Here is a 20,980-nt window from a genome sequence, read left to right as displayed (position 1 = left end):
GGAGGTGTCCAGGTGTGACTGATAGTCTTTATATTTATCTTATTTGGGGTTTATTAAGCATCTTGGATCTGTAAGTCAATGTTTTACATCCAATTAGGGAAATTTTAGTCAGGATTTTTTCTAATGTTTTTTTCTGCCACATTCATACTCTCTTGTCCTCCTGGGATTCCAATTATAGGCACGTTAGATCCAATTTAGTCTAACAGGTCCCTAAAACTCTGTTGTATTTTCTCTCTGTTCTCTAGATAGAATGATCTATTAATCTGTCTTCGAATTTACTAAGTCTTTCTTCTACCCTCTCCAATCTGCTGCTAAATCTATCCAGTAAATTTTCTCAATTACTGCACTCAACACTAATTTTCAGTTCTAGAATTTCTTTTTGTTTATTTTTCTTTGCTAAGATTCCTGATCTCTTCACTCATTAACAGCATATTTACTTTTAGTTATCTAAATAGATTTTCCTTTAATTTATTGAATGTATTGACAATAGATGCTTCAATGTCTTTATCTGCTAAATCCAACATCTGGACCATTTCAAGATCAATTTCTATTGACTGCCCTATTTCTTGGTTATAGTGCACAACTTATTTTCTTGCATGTTTAGTAGTTTTTATTGTATACTGGACATTCTAAGGACATATTATAGAAGATTCTGAATTCTATTATCTTCCTTTGAAGAGTATCAATTTTAATTTAGCGGACTACTCAATTAATAGCCTGATCACAAACTCATGAAGGTTTGGTTTTAAAATTTGTGAAGGGCCGGTCTGTAGAAAGCCTAAGGTTCTCAAAAGGCCCTCTAAAGTGACAGAGCACCTGGGTGGCTCAGTGGGTTGGGCGTCCGACTTCAGTTCAGGTCATGATCTCGCAATTTGTGAGTTCAAGCCCTGTTGGCTCTGTGCTGACAGCTCAGAGCCTGGAATCTGTTTTGGTTTGTGTGTCTCCCTCTCTCTCTCTCAAAAATAAATAAACATTTAAAAAAAATTTTTTTAAGTGACAGAAATAATCTCTAAATTCTGTCTCCATTGCAGAATCTGCCAGGGTTTTAGGCTTCATTAAATCTGACCTAGGGTAGACCTTACTCTAAGGTGTCTCAGCTAGATACCTGGGGTATTAACAAGGTCTCTCCAGTCTGGTTGGGCTGAAACGCCAATGTCTCCCAAAACTGCCTAACCTCTAATGTCACTATTCTGCTTTTAACCCGATAGCAGTCACTCTATAGTGACTCTCTAGTAAGCCTGAGGCAGTCTCATACTGTACAGGTGGATCTCCGTCCTCAGCCAACCACCTTCAGGGGTCCCTCATTCATCTGCCCTAATACCTCTTGGTATTCTACCCCAAAGATTCCAGTTTCCAACTGCTTCCGCTGTCCTAACCTGTGATTTCTGCCTCCTTGGCTCACTTGGACAACCACACTCTGCTTCAATGCCAGCTTGCTGTACTACAGTCAGGAAGTTATCCCCCGACAGATATTCAAAGCAATCGTGGAGTTTGTCTCATGTTTTCCTTTCTCTCAAAGGTTTATAGTCTTGTATTGCCTTTTGTACAATGCCTAATAACAGCTTCCTCACATTTTTTCTAGTTTTATGTTGTTTATGACATAAGAGCTAGCCCAGCATTCAGAAGCAGAGGATGTCTTCCACCTTGAATATAATTCCATCCCATTATCACCCAATTCCCCCTCACCCTCTAGCTAAATGACTTTCTCTCAACCATTAGGTTTTACTTTAAATATCACTTCCTCAGTGAAGCATCCCACATTCCCCATCAGTGAAATCAAGTCTCCCTTCTATACTGTATTAATATAATTTTTTTTTTTTTTTTAATTTTTTTTTTCAACGTTTATTTATTTTTGGGACAGAGAGAAACAGAGCATGAATGGGGGAGGGGCAGAGAGAGAGGGAGACACAGAATCGGAAACAGGCTCCAGGCTCTGAGCCATCAGCCCAGAGCCTGACGCGGGGCTCGAACGCACAGACCGCGAGATCGTGACCTGGCTGAAGTTGGACGCTTAACCGACTGCGCCACCCAGGCGCCCCTATACTGTATTAATATAATTGTTAATGCCATCTCACTCACCAGTCCTTAAGCTTTATAAGGGCAGGGACAGGATTACCTGGTTTACTACTTAAATTCCCTGCTCCAAGCTCCAGTACTTACCCCCAAACCAAGTACATAATAGGTGCTTAATAAGTATTTGTTGAAAAAGTAAACATATCAGATAAGACAACCTCTGAAGAACGTATGGTTTACAATACATATGAAAATTTCACACTCTAAAGAAAAGATAAACCTCAATTTTCAAAGCATGTTTTCATAAGCCAGCAAAAATAATGCTATTTAAAATATTTGTTGTACTGGGGCACCTTGGTGGCTCAGTCAATTGAGTGTCTGACTTAGCTTGGGTCATGATCTTGTGGTCAATGAGTTCGAACCCTGAGTCAGGCTCTGTGCTGACAGCTCGGAGCCTGGAGCCTGCTTTGGATTTTGTCTCCCTCTCTCTCTGCCCCTCCCCCACTCATGCTCTGTTCTTGCTGTCTCCCAAAAACGAATAAATGTTAAAAAAATTTTTTTGAATATTTGTTGTACTATTTTATATAACAGTATATATCATGTACAAACATAGTCAGCAATTCCAAGTTTTTAACTTAAACTCTACATTATTATAAAATTCTATGCAATATAACCCAAAAGTACAGAATACCAAAAATGAAGACACAGAAGTAGTTTTGTTACTGTTTGCAGAAGGGGAGGTGGAGTACAATTATGAGTATGTCACACCAAAAGTTAGAAGGGACCTGGGTTCTAGTGCTAACTCCAAGTTAATAATGTCCAGCTTTAGCATTCTATGGGGAAAAAAAATCCACATTTTACATTTAAGTTTGAAAATACGCAATTTCTTATGATTACAGTAACATAAATAAATTCTTTCTTCTATTCTAACATTTTACTTACCAGAAGTCAGATCTTTGTAGTTTTGTTGGTTTGTCAAAACCTGAGTAAGAACAGACCGCATCGCTCCTCCCATTTTAGTTAGATCTTCTAAAAAGGAAATTTGAGGTTCCAAAAGCTGAAGAACTTTGTTAAGGTCTTTTTCTGATGGTACATCGGCTGCTGTAAAAACATATAATTAACTTCCTTTAAGATATTTTGCTAAGAATAACAATATTTTATTCTTTTCAAATTACAGCAACTTGGGTAAGAGTATTTTATAATCAAAAAATTAATATAAGAACTCAGTTTAGAAGGTAGTTATCCACCCAGAGCCCAGCCTAGGGTAGACTTGCTCAAGAATTCAATTCTCTGAGAAAAGGTAAATGGGGAAAAGAGATGACTTCATAAGATATTAAGCATTTAATGTGGTTAAAAGGGATTCAATTTGAGGGTCCTATACTTCCAAATATATAAATGTAATCATAACATCATTTCAAAATTAGTGTTTAAGAAAAAGTAAGATCATTCTCTAAAATAAAACAAGACATTTTGAAACCAAATAATATTGAGAGTAGTGTAAGAATATTAGAACAAAATTATGTCAGCTCTAAATTTAAACCTGTGTAGCAAATAACCCATCCTCTATCATATTCTAAAAATACAAACTCATGTTAGCTGGAGGTCAAAGCAAGCAAAATGAAAAATAACTGTTTTCATAAACATGAATGTTTTTACTAAAATAGTTTTAAGATACCAGACAAGATATGTCTAGTAGAGCTGGAGGAAGAGAGAAGAAAGTTGTACAGCAACTGAAAAAGAATATTTAGGAGGGGAAAAAAAAAGTGATTTTTCAGAGAAACTGAGTCTTAAAGGAAGAAATAAATAATGAGATTTAGAGCTCAGATAAAATTGGCAAAGAAGACGCATCATAAGGGAGCCAGTGGGGGGGCCTGTGTGTCCAGGAAAGGGGATATCAATTTCATTCAACATTTATTCAGTACCTACTACATGATAGGCACTGAGAAGCAAAACTAAATAAAACCTAGTTTCTACCCCCAAGGAACTCACAACCCAGCTCAAAGATGATCTGTGAATGAAATTTTAGGTAACTCTTGACTCCTGAGACCCAAAACTAAAAAACCTTACTTTCTCAGTGGATTACTAATACTGTATATTATTCATCTTCATATCCTCCCCGATGACTTATGCAGTAACACAGCAGATATTTAATTCACATTTGCAAAGGCTCTAGATGAGCTCTGACATTGGTCTGAGGATTGTAGAGTGAAATGAGAAATGGAACTCAAGGCATCTGTCAAACAACAAGATCTCTGAGTTTCTATTACCTTGGATTAGATGATTTCAAGTCCTTTCTTTAATTTTAAACAGTGATCTCTACACAAAGCAATGTGGTAATTTTTCTGGCACAGCAAGAAGAAATGAATGCTGAGCACAAGTCGTAATACAGAAAGGAAATCTTCATGAACCTAAGTTCATGAAGCTCATCTGAAGACAAAAAAGTGCTTCCATTCACATTTGCAAAACAAATAATTATCAAATTAAATAGCAAATAAATAGCAAATAATTATCAAAGCTATGTACCTAGGTCATCTACCTTTTATAACTGCTAAAGGTAACTAAAGGAAAAAATAAACATAATGTACTTTTGTGTGAATTGCTCCCTGATCTAATGGTAAGGTTTAAAGTTCTCATAATAAATGATTTCTACCTATTACTCTTCTAAAATAGGACATTCATAATACAAAATGTAAATTCCCAAAAACTCTATTAACTAGTATATGAGAAATAGCACAAAAGGCAAGTTCAATAACCAGCTGGCCTCCAGGTCCTTCATTCCAAAGACAGGGTAGTTTGAGGCTAAATCAAAGTAATATTTCTTCCTATATTTTAAGACATATGCTCTGAGAGGGGTGGAAGTAGTTAACAAAGGATTGTAGATTTTGTTTAAAATGTAGAAATACAGTAGTATAAGTGTTTGCTCACAATGAGAATAACATGGTATTTTAGAAATGATGAAGATGCTAAATATTCCTTCACACTCCAATGATGGGGGATAGACAGAAGATTAAAACGTGTGCCATAGTTTCAAACTGGATTTAAGATTATTTATGGTAAATACATAATTTAAAACCTCTAAAAGTAATTCAAGATGTAGTCCCTTAAATGATAAAAATACAAGTATTATCAGAAAGGTAAATTACCACACTAATTGATATCTGTAATTTACAAGGTCAGACTGACGACTTTAACAGATAATATCCAAATCCAAAATATTTAGTAAAGTATATTAATCAAGATTGTGACTAAATCTTAAAAAGCAAGAAGAATATCTACATGTTTCTTTTTTCTTTTCAATACTATCACGATGCTTACACCCATACATTCTACCTGTAAGATGGGAGTGAGCAATTTCTCTCATAAGTTGTTATATATGGAGGTGAATAAAAATATATAGACATCTACAAAAAAAAGAGAGAAAGAGAACTGGTGAAAAAGTAGTTTATCTTCTAAAAATCTAAGTTAAAGTCACACATTTCCAGGACTTCTTAATTCTGTTATAGCACAATATAATCGTAAAGTCACTTTAACCCCATAAAATGATCATTTCCTCATCCGCAAAAGGCCAACTAAGTTTGATTCAACATATCTATGACCCCAGGAACAGAAAGTTCTAAACTGTGCCTACTAAAAGGTTATAAGATTATAAGGTATCTGTTAGGTTATATAATTGATGTATATACTAAAGTATGTTTTTATTTAGCATCTGTATTTCATAGTCTTGTCATAAAACACGGTAAACAAAAAAAATGATTCTGAAAAAAATTCACCTCATTATTCATACTAAATTCTGTTAATAGGAAACTTAAAAAGACTACTAACAAAGAGTAGACTAAACATACCTGGTTCATTATAGCCTTCTCTTAAGTACTGAATAAGACAAAAAATAAATCTTGGAAGAACAAATTCAGACATCATCAGTAAGTCTTTGGGGACACAGGGAATATTTGAACTTGATTTAATTTGATGCCTTTTGCAAAACCTGTAATATGAAAAAGAAAAAAAATTAACAGTGATATCTAATCTGCCAGAAACGTATTATCACTATATTTACAACACCCATAAACAGAATGCAGGCCAATATGATTCTTATCAAGGTACCATGTTAAAAGACTGTAAATGAGTCTTTAAATCAAAAATGTGGGGGCGTCTGGGTGGCGCAGTCGGTTAAGCGTCCGACTTCAGCCAGGTCACGATCTCGCGGTCCGTGAGTTCGAGCCCCGCGTCGGGCTCTGGGCTGATGGCTCAGAGCCTGGAGCCTGTTTCCGATTCTGTGTCTCCCTCTCTCTCTGCCCCTCCCCCGTTCATGCTCTGTCTCTCTCTGTCCCAAAAATGAATAAACGTTGGAAAAAAAAAAAATTAAAAAAAAAAAAAAAATGTGGCTGAGGGGGATTTCCTCCTAATAGAAGACTACACTAGCTAGGTTCCAACTAGAATATAAAAAGAAAATCTCATTACAGGATTTAATATTTTTAACTGCAATTTATTACTTTTACATACTACTTTGTTACTTCCACTCTTTATAAAACCATTAAGTAGAAATATCATTTCCTAAGAATTTGCATTTTCTATTCCTTAATTATTTCCAATTTATTGTATTAATGAATACATAAGTGATAGAAATACTTAGTTTATTTAAAAAATTAATATAGTACACTTAAGTATATACATTCCTTCTAATCTTGTTTATACTTATTTTAAAGTATGATTGATATACTTGAACAAAAATGAAGCAAACTATTCTGTATTCACAATCCAAATGATCACAAATAAGGTATTTTGTGACAATACAGAATAACCACACTAAACATATAAAATATCTAGAAACAAACTTATTAGAAAGAATGCAAAAACTATCTCACCTGAAAAGCATAAAAGATCTAAATAGAGAAAAACTACATTCTCAAATGGAAAAAATAATTTAAAAAAAAATTGTTTTTAATATTTAGTTTTGAGAGAGAAAGAGTACATGCACCCACAAGTGGGGGAGAGGTGGGGAGGGGCAGACAGAAGATCCATAGGACCCTCTGTGCTGACAGCAGAGAGCTGTCAAATTCAGGAACTGGGGTTCAAATTCAGGAACTGCGAGATCATGACCTGAGCTGAAGTCAGATGTTTAACCACTTAAACCAGGCACCCCTAATTTTATTATTTTTTAAATCAGTGCCACCAAGCTTGATACCATTACAGTTAAATCACAATGGGATTAACCACTAATTCTGAAGTTTAAATGGAAGAGCAAATGTATAGGAAAAAATCTGTAAAACTTGGGAGAAATATGATTAATGATAGTGATTTAAACCTTAAAACATACTACAAAGCTATTATAGTTAAAAATCTGTGGTAATAATGGGGTGCCTGGGTGGCTTAGTGGGTTGAGCGTCCGACTCCAGGTCATGATCTCACGGTTGATGAGTTCGAGCCCCGCGTGGGGCTCTGTGCTGACAGCTCAGAGCCTGGAGCCTGCTTTGGATTCTGTGTCTCCCTCTCTCTGCCCCTCCCCAACACATTCTCTGTCTCAAAAATAAATAAACATTAAAAAAAAAAAAACTGTAGTAATAAAATATCATCAAAGGACCACAATGGAGTATAGAAACAGACCATGTAAACCTGTGAATTTAATATAACAAATACGGCATTTCAATTCAATGTGGTAGGGAGAAGACATTCAACAAATTGCTTTAGGACAATTGATTACTTATATATGCAGGAAGTAAGTGTTATTCTTATCTTACACTACATACAAAATATATTTCATACACATCTAAAGTGAAAAAAGTTACGAGGAAAAAAATAAACTATTCCGCCTACATTACCTCAAAGTACAGAAAGCATAACCAAGTTTAAGCCAAAAGCCATAAATGTAAGATAAAAATTAACTACATAAATCAATAACTTCTATACAGAAGACAAATTACAAGTTAAAAAATATATTTACAAGAGGCAAAACACAATAAAGATTAGTATCTTTGATTAAGAACTCTTAAAAACGGTAAGAAAAAGAAAACAATTCAATAGAAAAAGCAGCCAAAGTCATGAACAATTCACCAAAAAAAAACCCTGCTGAATGGCCAATAAACAAATGAAAAGATGCTCAAGTTCTCTAATAACCAAAGCAATGAATTATATTAAAATAAAAAATGAGTTGGGGCGCCTGGGTGGCTTGGTCGGTTAAGTGTCCGACTTCGGCTCCGGTCATGATCTCACGGTCCGGGAGTTCAAGCCCCGCGTCGGGCTCTGTGCTGACAGCTCAGAGCCTGGAGCCTGTTTCAGATTCTGTGTCTCCCTCTCTCTCTGCTCCTCCCCTGTTCATGCTCTGTCTCTCTCTGTCTCAAAAATAAATAAACATTAAAAAAAAATTTTTTTCTTAATAAAAAATGAGTAACTAGAAAATAACCTTTTTGTGATATCTAGTGAAATAACTGACATATGAATGGAGCCATTATAAAGAAAAGCTTAAGGGGCAATTTTCCATTTAGATGATAACATCCTTATCAATCTTTGCATAACAAGAAGTTAGATGATAACATCCTTATCAATCTTTGCATAACAAGAAGTTAAAAAAAAAAATTCAAACACTGTGATTCTTATGAAGCACACAGCACCATTTAGGAAGAGTTCTTACCAAACAAGCTGAACTTGACACCTAGTCTCTAGAGCTCACTTCCATTTATAAGAAGTATAGGGGTTAAAGGAAAAAGTTAAAAACACCCCTAAAAACAAATAGACAAATCATGAATGTAGACCATTATATAGGACAATGGATTTAATTTATGCAACCTGTCCGTGGCAAGAGGAGAAAGAAGGTAGAAGGACCCCACTCTAGGTTTGAAACAGCTTTAGAGATCCAATAAACATAATACGTGAACCAATCCTAACAAACCAACTTTACAAAGGTATTTTTTATACAATCAGGGAGATCTAATTATGAACTGGGTAACATAACAGTTCATTAGTTCATTAGATAATTTTATTAGGTGTGATAACAGCATTGTGATTATGTAGGAAAATATGCATGGATATTTGGTGATACTAAGGAATTATTTTATGTAGGTAGGACAGTAGCATCATTGCAGTTATCATGGGAAAAGGAAGTCTTGTGTTCGAGATATATCTATAGAAATACTTACAGATAAAATGCTATATATATGAGACTTGCTTCAAAATAACACAGTGGGGTGAACTGAATTAGGTGGGAGTATGCCAAAGACCAACTAGAAGTTGTTAGTTGTTGAAACTGGGAGATGGATACATGAGGTTTCATCATGTTGTGCTCATTAAATAGAATGTGGGCCAATATCAAAGCCAGTAAGTATTCCATTCACATATTTAAGGCACCAAGTCAAATAAATGTAGTTTTAATTGGTCTTTAAATAAAAAATGTCACTGAAGGAGCTTTTTCCGAATAAAAGATCATAGTAGTTGGGTTCATTATGTGCATTGCCTTTATATATGTTTGAAATTTTCTGTACTAAAAAGCTAAAAAATGCTTAAAAGAAAGGAATTATTTGAATTTTTTAAATATAAATACTGGGGGCGCCTGGGTGGCTCAGTTGGTTGCGCATCAAACTTTGGCTCAGGTCAAGGTCTCATGGTTTGCAAGTTCGAGCCCCACATTGGGCTCTCTGCTGTCAGCGCTGAGCCTGCTTTGGATCCTCTGTTGGGCTCCTTTGTCTCTCTCTCTGTCTGTCTCTCTCTCTCTCTCTCTCTCTCTCTCTCTCTCTCTCTCCCTATGCCCCTCCCCCACTAGCATTCTCTCTCTCTCTCTCCCTCTCTCTCAAAAATCAACATTAAAAAAAGGTAATACTGAAGCATGTCAGGGTAAGATGACAATATTTGGAATTTCCTTCAAAATACTTCAGAAAAACAGAAGAAAAGGACAAATGAAGCAAATGTGACAAAAATCTTGGTAAATGTTGAGTCCAGTGATGGGTATACACGGAGGTTCAATGTTCTCGTCTTTATCTTTGTGTATGTTTGAAAATTTTGATAACACAAAAATCTTTTTCATCTTGAGGACTGGGGAAAGTTCACTTTACAAATTCATTGTTGGAAAGTACATTCAGAAATGTTTGTTATCGTATACACGGAAGTGTATATAGATCCCGTTTCTATAAAATCCCGCTCTAGCAAAATTTACTAAAACTTTTAGTGTTCAAAAGCAAATGAGCGGAAAAAAGCTTTGGTGGGTCTTGTCGCGGTTCCCACCTTTGCCTTCATCTCTGCAGCATGGTTTTCATAACCTGGCAATTTGTGTACTCTGTGTGCTCCTCATCTGCTACCTCAGCCTCCGTGAAGAAAATCATCATCAACTACATGTTGGTTACTGGCAGCAAGATGATGGGCACTGACATCACCCAGGTTGCTGCAGCAACTGGCCACAACGGTGTTGGTGGACCAGACAGAGGACATGCTGGCAAAATCTAGAAATGAGATTGAGGAAAGCCTTAGGAAAGTGGCAGAGAAGAAGTCTGCATAAAACCCCAAGGCGGGTGATGAATTTGTGGAGAAGACCCTGAGCAACATATCAACCAGCATGGATGCAGCATCCATAGTCCACAGCATGGACTTGGTGGTAGAGGCCATTCTGGAGAATTTAAAGATGAAGAATGACTTCTTCAAGAGGTTGAACAAGTTTGCCTCTGAACGTACAATCTTTGCCAGCAACACTTCCTCTCTGCAGTCTACAAACATAGCCAATGCCACCATAAGACAGGACTGATTCGCTGGACTCCATTTCTTCAACCCAGTGCCCTTGATAAAGCTTGTGGAGGTCATTAAAACACCACTGACCGACCAGAATACACCTGAATCTCTGACAGACTTCAGCAAAGCCCTGGAAAACCATCCAGTTTCTTGTAAGAACACGTCTGAGTTTACTGTGAACTGTCTCCTAGTGCCATACCTCATGGAAGCAGTCAGGCTGCATGAATGAGTAATGCATCCAAAGGAAGATATCAACACTGCTATGAAGCTAGGAGCTGGTTACTCCATGGGCCCATTTCAGCTTGATTACATAGGGCTGGATACTACAAAGTTCATCATGGACAGGTGGCATGAAATGGAACCCTTTGCTTCAACCCAGCCTGTCCTTGAAGAAGTTGGTAGCAGAGAATAAGCTTGGCAAGAAGACTGAAGAAGGACATTGCAAATACAAGTGAGGCACAGTTTCTCTGCCTCTGCGAAGAAACTCTGTAAGCAATGTACCAGCAGCCCCCCAAGTACCCATGGGAATGTTCTCTGGTCAGACATTCCCTCATACAGCATAGTCCGTTCGATGTGGGGGTTTTTTGTTTTGTTTTGTTTTTAATGTTAGAGACAGAGTGAGAGAGAACACATGCACACATGGAGAGGAAGAACAGAGAGACAGAGACAGAGACAGAATCCTAAGCAGGCTCTGCACTGTCATTGCGGAGCCTGACACGGGGCTCAATCCCACAGCCCCAGGATTATGACCTGAGCTGAAATCAAGAGTCAGAGGTCCAACCAATAGAGCCACTCATGCACCCCCAATGTGCATTTTGATTGTAATCTATCTGAAGTAATTATTTACACTAGTTATAATAAGAGTAGATTCCTCCATTGAGAACTAGTTCCCTTTTATATGCTGTTCATTCTGTGTATTTTCTAACAAGTTTTATAACTCTTGAAGCAAACATTTTTCTGAACCTTATCATTTTCTTCTTAATGTTTATTTTGAGAAGGAGTGTGAGCGTGGGGAGGGGCAGAGAGAGAATCCCAAGCAGGCTCTGAGCTGTCAGCGTGCAGCCCAACACAGGGCTCAATCCCATAAAGCATGGGATCATGACCTGTGCTACAATCGAGTTAACATGCTTAACTGACTGAGCCACCCAGGTGCCCCAAACCTTACCATTTTCATAAAGAATTGCCTGGATCCATTCACTTGTAAAGGGGACAGCCCTTCCTGTTACTGCGTGCTAAGTTCATCACTGCCAGACAGTAATGAGCCATTGAACACATATGTGGTGTGTCTGTGAATGCTAGAGTGAGCGGCACTTGCATCTTGCATTTATGAGAACATATGCTACCTGCAGCTTCAAGCCTTACCCTACATTTTGGGCACAACATAAGATGTCATGTCTTTATTCAACTCCTGCTATTAGATTGGTAGGAACATCTCCATGGTTTGCAGGAAGAGGTTTTTTTGTTTTTTTTTTAATTTTTTTTTTAACGTTTATTTATTTTTGACAGAGAGAGAGACAGAGCATGAGCAGGGCAGGGGCAGAGACAGAGGGAGACACAGAATCCGAAACAGGCTCCAGGCTCTGAGCTGTCAGCACAAAGCCCAACTCAGGGCTCGAACTCACAGACTGAGAGATCAAGACCTGAGCCGAAGTCAGACGCTCAACCAACTGAGCCACCCAGGCGCCCTGGAAGAGGTTTCATTCACATCCAAAATCTGAGTGATTATCGTCTCTTTTTTTTTTTTCATGAGAAATCATTGCTGCAAACTGCCTATAAATTGATTCTAATAAAATGCAATCTTTTAACCTGTGAAAATTTGAATTAAAATAAACATGAGTATAATTTTAAAAAAAAAAGCAAATGGGCAGAGGGCAAAGGAAAAAAGAGAGAGAGAAAGAGACAAACAGAAACAGACTTTTAGCTGTAGAGAACAAATTGATGGTTATCAAAGGGAGGTGGCTGGGGAGATGGGTGAAATAGGTAATGAGGATTAAGGAATACATTTGTTGTGATTAGCACCAGGTATCGTACGGAAGTAATGAATCACAATATTGTACACCTGAAACTTTAACATCGTATGTTAACTATACTGGAATTAAAATAAAAATTTAGTTTTAAAAAAACTTTAAGTGTTCACACCCCATCCTAGCATTTCTACTTCTAGGGATTTATTACACAGAAATACTCCTAAATTTTTAAGACAGTATCTACAAAGATGTTTGCAATGCAAAAAAAAAAAAAAAAAAAAAAAAAAAAGCTAGAAACAACTCGTGTTCAGTAATAAAGGTTATCCAAATTATGGCAGATCCATAAAATACTTTATGTTTGTTAAAGAGGTAGATCAACAAGTACTGAAGTAGAATCATATCTAAGATAGAGAAATGAACTACATAATAGTATACATATTGTAATATCTTTATAATTAAAATTTTGGAGAAAGAATAGGAAAGAAAATGTTAATACGTGTAAGAAAAAAATATTTATATCAAATACATGTATCTGTGGAATATTAACCAGGAATATTAATTGGTGGAAATTAACCAGGAATACAATATATAACACACTCTGACTTCTACATTAATTCTACCTATAATATTTGAATTTTGTGTAACAAACACATGCATAACTTTGTAATCAAAAGGAAAAGATTTACACTAAAAGCAAACAAACAATAAGTTATGTCATTCATTTGGTTTTAGTTCTACAATTTACAGTTTTAATTCTGAACATTTCTGGATTCATAGACTCCTTTGAGAATCTAATGAAAGTTATAACTCTTTCTTAAGAAAAATATATACAGGGGCGCCTGGGTGGCTCAATCATTTAAGCATCTGGCTTCAGCTCAGGTCATGATCTCACTGCTCATGACTTTGAGCCCCACGTCCATCTCTGTGCTAACAGCTCGGAGCCTGGAGCCTGGAGCCTGCTTCAGATTCTGTCTCCGTCTCTGGCTCTCTGTCTCTGTCTCACTCTCTCTCAAATATAAAACAGAAGAAAAGTTTTTTAAAAAACCATATTAAAAAAAGGAAGAAAGAAGGACCACAAAACAGAGTGGTCACACACTGCTGAAGCCTATCTATCCTTAATGTTAGGTCAACAGATTACAGTGTAGAGAGATACAGATTTCCTCAGTCCTCAAGGCAGACAGATGGGCAGGGTCGGAGCAGCCTCCTCAATTGCTTCTGTGGCCCATCCAAATATCATTTCCATGTCTAGCATACTATGAAAAAGGTTAGGAAGTACTGTATCTTAAGGTCCAAACCTTTATTTTAAAGGTAAATATGGTTGGGGTACCTGGGTGGCTCAGTCAGTTAAGTGTCTGACGTCGGCTCAGGTCATGATCTCATGGTTCATGGGTTCGAGCCCCATGTCGGGCTCTTTGCTGACAGCCTAGAGTCTGGAGCCTGCTTCTATATCTCCCTCTCTCTCTGCCCCTCCCCCACTCTCACTCTGTCTCTCTGTCTCTGAAAAATAAATAAACATTAAAGATAAATAAGGTTGTGTCAAGATGGCCAAGTAGTTTAAGGCACCAGACTCAAGCACCTGCTTCATAAAGATAAATATGAACTTCAGAACATCTTTCAGCTGTGACACACAAAATCTAATAAGCAAAATCAAGGAAAGATTTCTATTTTTAAAAGCTTAAAAAAAAAAAAAGTCTGGCCTGTGTGACAGGTTAGACAAGTGGTGATCAAAGATAATTTAATTATACTGCCTACAAGGATAAATATGAAGAACAAACAACAGATGAAAGGAAAGCCAGAAGAGAAGAATGCGAACACATACACTAAAGGATGCAATGAAAAACTTGACAGTTGAAAAGCAGGAAAAGAGAAAGGATTAGATGAAGGAGGGCACAGAAAGCTCTCTTAGACACTTTCCATGTAGAAAAGAAATGAATTCAAAAGTGCTACTGGGCAGCCAGTGAAGAACAATTTGAACAGTGTCAAGTGGCATCAAAGAGTGAAATTTCAACCTTGAACTAACTATGCCCAAGGAACAAGAGTGGTCTAAGCAACCTGGGGACTGGGATTACAGGAGTATATCAGATGGCTATTGACTGAAAAAATTAATAGCCAGAAGACTTAAGGACCAAGCTCTGTGAGCTAGTTAAAATAACGTAAGACTGTGCAATACTGGTGTAACACATTATAAGATCGACAAAACTGGTTTTCATATTTCAAACTGATCATAGTGTGGGAACTAAAGCATCTTACATATTACATAGCAAGTGTTCAATGAAGACTTGAGGAAATGAATGAATCTAATAATAGAACACCAAGATGATTTCAAGGGCATCCAGTTAAAAAATAACCAGACTTCCTGTGAACAACAACAACAAAAAGGACTAGACACCCATTTAATAATATGAGCTTTTCAATTATATTTTAAAGAACCACTGTATACCTGACACTGACAACTTAGGCCCCAGGAATACAGGGGCGTTGCTCCCATGGAGCTAACTTTCTACTGGGGGAGTGAGTAGAAGATGACAGAGAAAGAAACAAAAACATAAATATGAATAATAAGCTCTGCAAAAATAATTTGACAGCATGATTTACAGAATGTGTCTACCAGGCTCCTTTAAATTGGGTTTGAAATGGAAGGCCTTTCTGAAGAGGTGATATTTAGGATACAGGCCAAATGACATAAAGAAGCTAGGCTAGGCACACCAAGCTCTGTAGGTATATTGTCAAGAGGTCTGAAAAAAGCCAACTGCGTATAAACAGGTATGAAAGATCTCTCCCCAAGTGAACAGGAAGAGGCCTTTCTAGACAACTGGTATGGCTCCAAAGAAAAAAATGAGGCAGAAAGTAATGTGTTCACAATAGCAGCTCACAGGTCACAGATACTTTCTTCAAAGAATCCAGCAGTTTTGAATGATTAAGAAGATTAAATATTCCTTAGTGGAACAGGATGTTATGGCAATAATAGAAAGGTTGAACAGAACTACAGAAACAGTTAATAAAATAACCTCTCCAAATTTTATTTTACCTCAACTTTTTAAAATTTTTCATTGAAATATAACTGACAGAAAATTTCCAAAAAAATAAGTGCAGCTCAGTGAAGTATCACAAACAGCACACCTATGTAACCAACTAGATCTAGAAACAAAACATTCCCAGTATCCCAGAAACTCTCCTTGTGACTCCTACGATACTGAGTTTAAATGACTAAAAGCGGAATTCCAGGATTCTGAGAGAAGGGAGACAGGATGGGAAGGGAGTGGACAGGACCAGAGAGGAGAAAGGGGAAGAAAGAAAAAAGGACCAAAGATTCCTGGTGGTCCATTTGCAAATTATTAAGACTTAGTTGGGGCGGGGGGGGGGGGGGAGGTTAGGACAGTAAGAAAAGGCCAATTCAAATAACTCAAGCACATATTTCAAAAATTAGAAAAGCATCTAAGATAAGCTCCCCTAAAAATCAGACTGTGGCATATACATCCCATTCCCAATTTAGCACAAATTACACACATATACACTATTCTGCATATAATTTAAGGTAATTCACAAAGACCCCTGGAAAGACAGGCATCCCATATTAAAAGCCCTTGAAATAAACTGTTCTCTTCATTTTACAGATGGGGAAACCTCAGAAACACTAAATGACATGCCTAACTAGTAAAATTGTTTAAAAAAAAAATTCCTAAAGATCACAAAAGACATACCGTAAAGATATATGGTTTCCACTAAATTGACCTATATATTTATAGGTAAAAATACCAGTAAGGAATAAACAAGGTCATTCTGAGATTCCTATGGAAAAGAAAGGCTAAGAAAATTTTGAACAGTAAGAGTAATAATAAAATAGCTTTACCAGATATTAAAACTTACTTTAAGGTTAAAATAATCAAAACTGTGGTAGACAGCTTTTAGGGAGCTTACCTTTTAGAAGACAGTAATAGACATTAATGATAAATATAATTAAATAAAACATAAAGTAAAGAAAGGTGAAGTTAGGTCAGAAATTCAGTTCCAAATTCACCTATATGTGTTCTTATGCCATTTCTCTAGACATACAGTTCTACATCTCTAATTTGTACAGCTTAAAGTATTAATTCATCTCATGTCTAAAATTATTAGAAATAAAGAAAACAAATTCCATCTATATAGATTTAATATTATTTGGTGAGGCCTAAAGTACTACCAAAACAAAAGCAAAATATTTATGAAAACTCTAAGTTCTAAATTCAGTCACAGTGTGCATATAGGATCAGAAGACATGTAAATTAGAGATGTACAGTAAATTAGAAGACATGTAAATTAGAGATGTACAGTAAATTAGAAGACAGCAAAATTAGAGATGTACATGTATTAAAGTATTAAAATAGTAAATAAATTATATTGAATGCTCGAGGGCAGAAAGGAAACAATGTGGTAATGGCAGATAAAAAGGTGTATCAATGGACAAATTAATTATTGTGAATCCAAATACAGAATCAAATCCATATGGAATTTAATTCATGACAAGGTAAATTTCAATCTATGAGGAAAACATGGTTTATTATGAATGATATTGAGGTGAATTGAGTAACCAGCAAAGATTTGGGGGAGGAGTAATCTCCTCACACCTTATACCATGATAACAGATAAATAAGACCCATATCAAACTTCTACAGATGAAAAATATCAGAAATGAAAAATACACCACACAGGATAACAGTAGATTAGACACTAGAAAAAAAAAAAGATGAGCGATTTAACTAACCTAACAATAAGAAATGGGGCGTCTGGGGGGGCTCAGTTGGTTTAGCATTTGATTCTTAACTTAAGGTCAGGTCATGATCCCAGGATCATGGGACTGAGCCCTGTGTCAGGCTCTGTGCTAAGCATGGAGCCTGCTGAAGATTGTCTCCCTCTTTCTCACTGCCCCTCTCCCCCGCTCATCCATGCAGATGCGCGCAGCGCACACTCCCTCTCCTCTCTAAAATAAATAAATAAAATTATTAAAAAAATAAGAAACTAACCAAAATAACGCACAGAGACTGAGAACATAAACAAAACTTATGTGAAGAGTGACAATAACAAGCAGTCTTGCATTACCCTGGAAACCCAAAAAGGGGAGGAGGGGAGAAAACACAAATATCTGAAGAATGGCTGAAGTTTCCCCAAATTTGCTGAAAACCATAAAATTACAGATCCAAGAACTCATCAAATCCCAACCAGAATAAACTTTTTTTAAAGCCATACAAAGGCACTTCATAATCAAACTGCTGAAAACCAGTGGTAAGAAAATCTTCAAAGTGGGGCGCCTGGGTGGCTCAGTCGGGTTAAGTGTCCAACTTCAGCTCAGGTCATAATCTCGCAGCTCATGAGTTCGAGGCCTGCGTCGGGCTCTGTGCTGACAGATCAGAGCCTGGAGCCTGCTTCGGATTCTGTGTCTCCCTCTCTCTCTGCCCCTAACCCACTCGCATTCTGTCTCTGTCTGTCTCAAAAATAAATAAACATTTAAAAAAAATTTTTTTTTAAAAGAAAATCTTTGGGGCACCTGGGTGGCTCAGTCAGTTGAGCGTCCAACTTCAGCTCAGGTCACGATCTCACGGTTCGTGAGTTTGAGCCCCACATCGGGCTCTTTGCTGATGGCTCGGAGCCTGGAGCCTGGTTTGGATTCTGTGACTTCCTCTCTCTCTGCCCCTCTCCCACTTGTGCTCTGTCTCTCTCTGTCTCTCAAAAATAAATAAATGTAAAAAAATTTTTTTTTCATTTAAAAAAAATAAATAAAAAGAAAATCTTCAAAGCAACCAGAAGAAAATGACCCATTATGTACAGAGCAACAAAAATATAAAGGACGGCAGACTTTTCAACAGGAACTGCATAATCAGAACACAATGTAGAACCATATTTAAAGCGCTAGAATTAAAAAAGCAAACCTGTGACTCTAGAATTCTTACCTCAAAGAAAACACCCTTCAAAACTGAAGGTAAATGAAAACTTTCCAGACAAAATCTTTCCAGAGAAAATTCATTGCTATCATACCTGTACCATATGAAATATTAAAGGAAATTTTTCAAGCAATATTATGATAAGCCCACATGGCAGGAAACTGATCCTCCTGTCAACAGTCATGTGAGTGACCCACCTTGAAGGTGGATCTTCCAGTCCCTGGAAGACTGTAAAGCCAGCCAAGGTTTTTACTACAACCCCATGAGACACTATGCCAAAACAACCCACATAAGCCACTTCCAAATCCCTAGTCCATAGAAACTATGAGATGACAAATTTTTATTGTTTGAAGCTTCTAAGTTTCAGAGTGATTTGTTACACAGTGATAGATAACTACCAAAAACACTATCAACAAACTAGACCTAACCAACAATAATAGAACACTACAAACTACAACAGCTAGAAGCTCATTCCATTGTTCATAAAATATATCCTAATAAATACCTTTTATCATTTTTAAGAAGTACTAGGATATTACTGACAGAATTATGTAGTCAAACACACAGACCTTTTCAAATGATCTACACTGTATATGTTTACCAACATACATGTCAATATACCCACTCTCCATCCTCTTCTTCCTACTGAATTGTGACCCTCAAAAATTCATACATTGAAGTCCTAACCCCCACTGTGACTGTATGTGGAGACAGGACCTTTGAGGAGGTAACTAAGGTTAAGTGAAGTCATAGAGTGGAGCCCTAATCCAATACAACTAGTGTCACTATAAGAAGAGAAAAATAGGGGCGCCTGGGTGGTTCAGTTGTTTGAGCGTCTGACATCAGCTCAGATCATGATCTCATGGCTCATGGGTTCAAGACCCGCATTGGTCTCTGTGCTTACAGCTCAGAGCCTGAAGCCTGCTTCAGATTCTGTGTCTCCCTCTCTCTCTGCCCCTCCCCCACGCGTACTCTGTCTCTCAAAAATAAACATAAAAAAAAAAGAAGAGAAAGAGACACCAGGGTTACACACATACACACAGGAAAGACCATGTGCAGATACAGGGTTAAGGCAGCCCTCTATGGCCCAGGAGAGAAGCCTCAGTAGAAACCAAACCTGCCAGCACCTTGATCTTGGACTTCCAGGCTCCAGAACTGTGAAAAATGAATTTCTACTGTTTAAGCCCCCGTCTATGGTATTATGTTATGGCAGCAAGCTAATATACTCCCTCAATGGGACACAACTGCCTAAATACACAATGGAGCCCGCCTTATGGCCAGCACCAAAATTAGTCCAAACCAGACTGATGGCTTTTCAGTACTGACAAGCAAAAAATATCAACGAATGGTATATGGATCTTACCACTTTATGGTACTGAAAGATTTTAAATGAACATTACACAAACTATGTTCTCAGACCACAAAACAATTAAAATGGAAATCAGTAACAGACATAGGCTTAAAAATCCTTAAAAATTTGAAAATTTACACACCTGCAAACAATGCATGGACCATGCTTAGTGCTTGGCTAAGTACTAAAGCAATGGATATTCTCATTGTACTGACGGAGAAGAGTGTAAATTAACATACCAAATATGAGGACAATTTGGCAATACTGTATTAAAAGTATAAATGCCTACCTATTTCACCCAGTAATTCAAGGAATTAGAGTCAGGACTGCCTAATTTCTGATCTAGAACTTTTTCACAAAACCTACGAGAACATTTTTTCAAGGTACAAAGAAAGAATTTTCATATGGTGTCCAGATGAAAGAGTTAAGCTGTGAGATGTAGTATAGCCAAAATAATATAATATTATAACCCCCATAGTTTTCAACAGCTTGAACAATCAAAGAAAAAAATAAAATAAAATAAAAAATTTTTAAAGGGGGTGAATTCAAAAAATTCTACCAAGCAGGACACAAAGACTGGCACTTAGCCAGGGAGCATAGCCTAGGGACCCACCCAATCAGGGCTGATTAAGGACCTAGCCTGTGGCCCCACCCAATCACATAGTCCAACTAGCTACACTACCTGGCCAGGAAGCACAGCCTGCGATTCTGTCCAACCAGAGATTATTATGGAGCCCAGCCAATGGCCCTGCCTGACCATAGAACCCAGCCAGCAGCCCCACCTGAATGCAGACTCGTCTGACAGTAAAACCCAGCCAGGGGACCCCTCTCAACTTAAGAGCACAGGCAGTGGCTCCACCCAACCAGACACCCTGAAGTGCTGCTTGCCAATGAATAGTATCAGCTGGCCCATTCAGAATTCCAGGCTGAGGTGAATGAAGAAAATCTTTCCCTACCAAGGTGAACATGTAAAGACTGGAAAAGGAGACCACTTCCTCAAATGCACACATACCAACATAAGGATAGAA

General features: G+C 37.3%; 1 protein-coding gene and 1 pseudogene across 8 annotated transcripts in view; one reads left to right on the top strand and one right to left on the bottom strand.

Annotated features, from left to right (window-relative positions):
* UBR3 (ubiquitin protein ligase E3 component n-recognin 3) overlaps positions 1–20,980 on the bottom strand; it is a 239,416-nt gene that overhangs the window by 196,329 nt on the left and 22,107 nt on the right. For 6 of the 8 annotated variants that reach the window (XR_015255298.1, XM_086718866.1, XM_086718860.1 and 3 more), the window contains exons 2-3: positions 5,856–5,995; positions 2,956–3,114 (exon numbers count right to left, since the gene is read on the bottom strand). Coding sequence is in view for 7 of the 8 variants with exons in the window: in XM_086718866.1 (XP_086574992.1) it covers positions 2,956–3,114; positions 5,856–5,995 (299 nt within the window). In the remaining variant the exon portion in view is untranslated. Of the gene's footprint in view, positions 1–2,955; positions 3,115–4,080; positions 5,234–5,343; positions 5,415–5,855; positions 5,996–20,980 lie in introns of those variants that run through there. The other 2 variants (XM_086718864.1, XM_086718865.1) reach the window with 2 other exon arrangements.
* Positions 10,243–11,196, top strand: LOC112869201 (hydroxyacyl-coenzyme A dehydrogenase, mitochondrial pseudogene; annotated as a pseudogene).

The sequence above is a fragment of the Puma concolor genome, chromosome C1, assembly GCF_028749965.1.
Source record: "Puma concolor isolate L17-30 chromosome C1, mPumCon1.1.hap2, whole genome shotgun sequence".
NCBI classification, from domain to species: domain Eukaryota; kingdom Metazoa; phylum Chordata; class Mammalia; order Carnivora; family Felidae; genus Puma; species Puma concolor.
Note: the sequence above shows the minus strand (reverse complement) of the source record. Positions and strands in the feature narration are given on the sequence as shown.